General features: G+C 40.9%; 1 protein-coding gene across 1 annotated transcript in view; it reads right to left on the bottom strand.

Annotated features, from left to right (window-relative positions):
• The window catches only part of LOC137997237 (TBC1 domain family member 20-like), a 26,410-nt gene that overhangs the window by 181 nt on the left and 21,229 nt on the right, over positions 1-5,000 (bottom strand). Inside the window, exons 8-9 of the mRNA XM_068843114.1 lie at positions 3,878-4,068; positions 1-1,603 (exon numbers count right to left, since the gene is read on the bottom strand). The exon at positions 1-1,603 is cut by the window's left edge and continues 181 nt beyond it. Of these exons, the coding sequence (XP_068699215.1) occupies positions 1,369-1,603; positions 3,878-4,068 (426 nt within the window). The 3' untranslated portion in view covers positions 1-1,368. The remainder of the gene's footprint in view (positions 1,604-3,877; positions 4,069-5,000) is intronic.

Raw genomic sequence — 5,000 nt, forward strand, 5'->3', positions numbered from 1 at the left:
TTTCATGTCGTTTCGCGTTAAAAATGTGTAGTAACTGGTGAGTAATTAAACTGGTATGAGCGGGTTGGAAGCGTAGAGCAGAACTGAAAATTCATCGTCATGTGCTAACGTCCTCCACAGAAACTTGAATTTGGTCATTTCACGTCGTCATTTAGGAGATGACGGCAAAGAAATGTACCAAAATGTAAAACGCACGTGCAGAGCGTGCAGAGCCATCGTTTTTGCTCACTAAACCTATTGTTTTGTAGCGTCGTCGTTGCCATCGGCGTCGTCGTTTCGTAAGCTCCCTAATTAAAGGAAAATCATCATGTTGCCGTGAGAAAGAAAATGTAATCAGTGTTTCTTAATAGTAAGCCATGCCATTTTGTGATAGGCTATGCTGGGGTAATTTGTAAACAATTCCTCACGTCTGCAGGACTTGAGGACTCGAAAGCATCTTTTTACTTATGAATAGAAATAATAGTTATTCACATATCCTTAGCTAACGAATGAACGGTTAGGCTTAAACGTTGAGAAATAAACTTTTCTTATTTATTATGCAACATATTCGATCGCAAATAAAATGGACCAACTGCTCCAGAGTCAGGTTCCTGTGATTCCCCTAATTTTATTTTCCATTATTTTATTACGAGCTTAGGAGCTATCTAAAAATCTATACTATAAATGCTTTGTAACGTAATATTTCAGCAGCAATTAAGGGTATTTGATGTTTTTGCCAAGGGAAGCGATAGTATAATAATTTATTTCATTTTGCTAACTATGATAAATTCCATAATCTGATTCAAATTCTCATAGAATGCAACAACAAAAAACATATAAAAACTGAACCGACAATATATCATAACGATAATGCCAACGAAAACGATGACATTAACAACCAAGTGGGAAGAAAGTGCACCCCCTAAATCATGACGGGAAAATAAAGTTACGTCATGAGATGCAATTAAAAAGCCAGTGGGACAGTTGTCCTACGGGCTACTGTATCCAGGTGATCTGGTGACGTATTTCGGAGGACTGGGGAGAAAAATTATACACCGTATCCCACAACCGCGCGCGGCCTTATTTTCGAATTCAACTTGGCAGAAGCGAGGTTAGAACTCGTCGGGTCCACTTGAATGTTCATTCAGTAACAGAAAATGTGGTAGACACGTAATGATCTGTTGAGTTTTGGCGATGGCAATACTGCAGGGAGTTTGGAAACAACACCTAAGCCCGCACGCGGTTGTGGGATACGGCGTTAAAATTGTTCTTCCCAGTTCTTCAAATTACGTCACCAGATCACCTGGATAGGATTACGAGACAAAGCTGAATATCTCGCAGACGTCTTTCCCGACTGGCTCACACAACAGGCAGGTAGCGATTACCGCATTAAATCCATCGTTTGGCAGTGCTCAACACATAAAGCGCTAGAGTTCCCACAGAAGCAGTTAACGTCCATACGGCGAGCTTCGTGTAGCTGTTGTCTTGAGCGGGCGTCTGAAAATCCGGAAAAACTTCATTGTTTGCGTAAGATAAGAGTTGTTTTCTTCGTTGCCGTAAAACAGAGTCAGGTCTCTGGTCCTCTGACTCTCTAAGAAACTGATAGTGTTTGGCAATTGCCGTGCTAGAATGAAAGGCAAAATGAGATCTTAGTCATTACAACAGCGGGCACTGAAGGAAGGCAATGACATTGGAGAGGTTGGGCGCTGTGAGGGTGAAGTGAACGAGCAGCGAACTTAAAGTACTACTATGACAAAATTCGCATGTTTCCTATCTAAGCCATTTACAGATATAAACATGTAGTCTGTACGAGAAGAAGAATGCTGTTTACTACTTTTAAATATCTCTTTTTGTTCCACAGATATTCAAGTTTTCAAAATACGCAAATCAGCCAAGCGATGACGTCATAAACTCAACCGAATTGTGATCAAATATGGTGGAAAAAGATATCAACTGAAAAAAAACAGAAATTAAGTCAAATGTACGCAACCTAACAGCAATGAAAATGTACAAAACGAACGAGATGAATATACTTAGTTACATAACTGTGGCGAATAAAAAGCAAAACTTCACAGAAGATGAACGGTAACAGCTCGTAGAAACGACGCATACAGAACTCAGGGGAAAAAAGTATGTACACAGAGTTTACTTATATAGCTACGAATAAATTAAGTAATAAAGTTAAAAGAGACCAATAAACCAAAAGTCAATTGTTATTCCTTTGCATTGGCGCTACACTGTACTAGTTAGTTATTTCAAAGAAAAAGAGGTCATCATTGAAGAAAAACTACGGGCCTCTAAGGAAAAGCAAACCGACGATCAAACAAAATTTAGACGATAAAATTGGGTAGGTCAATCATCACCAGACACATCACCATCATACTAGCCTGAGAATCATTAAGAAGCCTAAGCAACGTCGATTTCAAGAGGAATTAAAATACTACGAAAAAAAAATTGATGAGGATCTACAATCGCCGTACACACTTGCATTTTGGTTCATTCCTGGATGTCTCTCCAAAAGAAAACAATAACTTTAAGTGCTTTCCGGTGACATTCCCTTAGACGCCATTGCCGCCCATAATGACTATGACGACAAAGAATGCCAACTTGAACGTGAACTCTCAAAAAGACGCGGCCTTATAGCAATTCAAATGTTTTGTTTTGTTTTGTTTTTTTCGGCCAGCTGCTTAATCATGATATCACTGACAATGCGCAGACGCAGGACAGCCCCACAAGATGCCAGGCTTCCACTGACTATGAGCTCCCAAAAGTACAGGTCAGTTAAATAAAGATTTATTGATTAATAAATGATAACAGTTAAATTTTTCCTAATCAAGCTTCAAGTAATTAACCGTGAAGCGTTTCACAGCCGAACCGGCGAGGGGGATGGTTATGGAGGGGCATCCTCCACAAAAATGCAATTGGACTGTGACTTGTGTCCCACTGGATCGTATTGCACGTTCCACTAGGTCGTACTTGTGTTCCATTTGATCGTATCCGTCTATGTACCATTGGTCAGAGCTAAACTTTGACGACAGAAGATCAAAAAAACAACGCTTGCGAATGGCAGGAGTCAAACAGACCCGTTAACACCTTTCAACATATGTTGGCTCTGGATCTCGAACTACTCGTCATTTAACAGTAAGTTCTCTTTCTCAACATGAACACTCCTCAACCGGGCCTCAGTGGTCTCTCTTGTTTAACCGCTGACAAAATACAGACTTCGACCGAACCATAGCAATGAAACACTATTTCCTCAGTGGTATATGATTAAACGAAAAAGGCCGATCCAATTGCTTACAGATCAGCCGAATGCCATAAGAGAAATGAACCAATGGATGACATTTACAGTATGACATACTTACTATAGTACGAGCTCACTACGAGCTAATGAATAATGGAACAGAGATATGATCCAAAAAACACAGGTACGAGCTAATGATCCATTGGCACGTAGATACGATCCAATGGAACATAAGTACGATTTAAGGGAACGTGGATACGATCCAATGGCAAAGTCACAGTCAGTCCAATTGCTTTTTTGTCCAGGATGCCCCTCCTTAGATGGTTCTGCACTGCAGCTTTTGATGTCACCATGCCTCTTGCCGGTTTGCTTCAGCAGCATTAAAGGCGAAAACCAGACAAAACTGTAAACTGATGTTTGCTACATGAAGACACACCAAAGTCAAAGGTAAAAGCATCAAATTTACGAAGGATTCTAAAATGACCAATTAGCAAGCGAAACAAACTTCGGAAAAAAGATACGAAGCTAGGAGGATGCAGTTTCTCAAAGCATACTGCATGTATTTGGTGCAACCTAAATTGATATTTAAAGATCTTTTTTTTGAGAACCATGCTACAGTCCAACAACAACAACAACAAATTTTAGCATACTGACCTTTCTTTGAGATAGCGCTCCACAGCCCCGACAAGTTTTTCAGGTGGAAATTTACGAAATAGCGCATGAGCTTCAGTGACAAGTTCGTCGATGTAATCAGGCAGATCCTCGGGGACACGAGAGAGGAGGTGATGTACATAGCTCATTTCACATTCACCACTCAAAACTTCACCACGGCGACGAATGATAAGCTGAAAACCGGCAAACGGAGTAAGCGTCATTTTTTTGTCGAAAATACTCTGTTTCTTACCCTTTCTGAGAAAGGTAAATGAAAATAAGCATGGTTTGCTAACAGAATGGTATTCTCCAAATCAATAATAACCACAAACAGACCAGAGGCGCAATGGACACGACTTTATAGTTTCATATTCCGAGTAGACCGCTTTATTTTGCTTGATTCGAGGACAAATCTAATTATTCTTTTCGCAATAAGGGCCTGTTTACATGGAGATAGGGTCACCTTCCTAGGAGGGTCACCTTACTAGTAGGGTGACCCTCCTGTATTGTTTTTTGTCCTCTAGGCCTCGCTGCCAAGCTGAATTTTAATATATCTCCGAAGATATCAAGCAGAAGCTATCGCAAATGAGCATCAAAGTGATGGGAGTAATATAGAAGAGCGCCTCCGATTTCTTCGACGCCTTCGATGAGCCAGCGTCCAAACAACAACAGTCAGAAGACCGCCAAAAGAAAAGCTATAAGCCTACAAGCGATCTAGTAGCGCCAAAAAAATCTAAAAAGTTTGCCTGGTCACCCGAAGCTGCCGAGGTGCTTTTAAAGTACGCGAAAGAATTCAAAACGCAGTGCGAGTACAACCGACTTTGAAGCCAACATAGCAAGCTTGTACATGTATACAGAAGGAAGCCGCTGCATGGCGATTGACTATCACTTTGACTATTCACTTTCGTCTTTCAATGTGTGTACTGACTGGCCAAGGCAAAATGCTTAATAGCTGGATTGTCACAAGCCGGTAACGTTTTTTCCTAATCAAAGTATAGGTAGCTGGGGCAGGGGCCGAAAGCGTACGCGGGGACCACGATGGTTAAACAATTATGGTAACCCATCGATGCGAGAAATTTTGGTTTGGTTATGACGTCAACGAACGACCCTCCGTCTGTACGTACAG

Source organism: Montipora foliosa, chromosome 1, assembly GCF_036669935.1.
Source record: "Montipora foliosa isolate CH-2021 chromosome 1, ASM3666993v2, whole genome shotgun sequence".
Lineage (NCBI taxonomy): Eukaryota > Metazoa > Cnidaria > Anthozoa > Scleractinia > Acroporidae > Montipora > Montipora foliosa.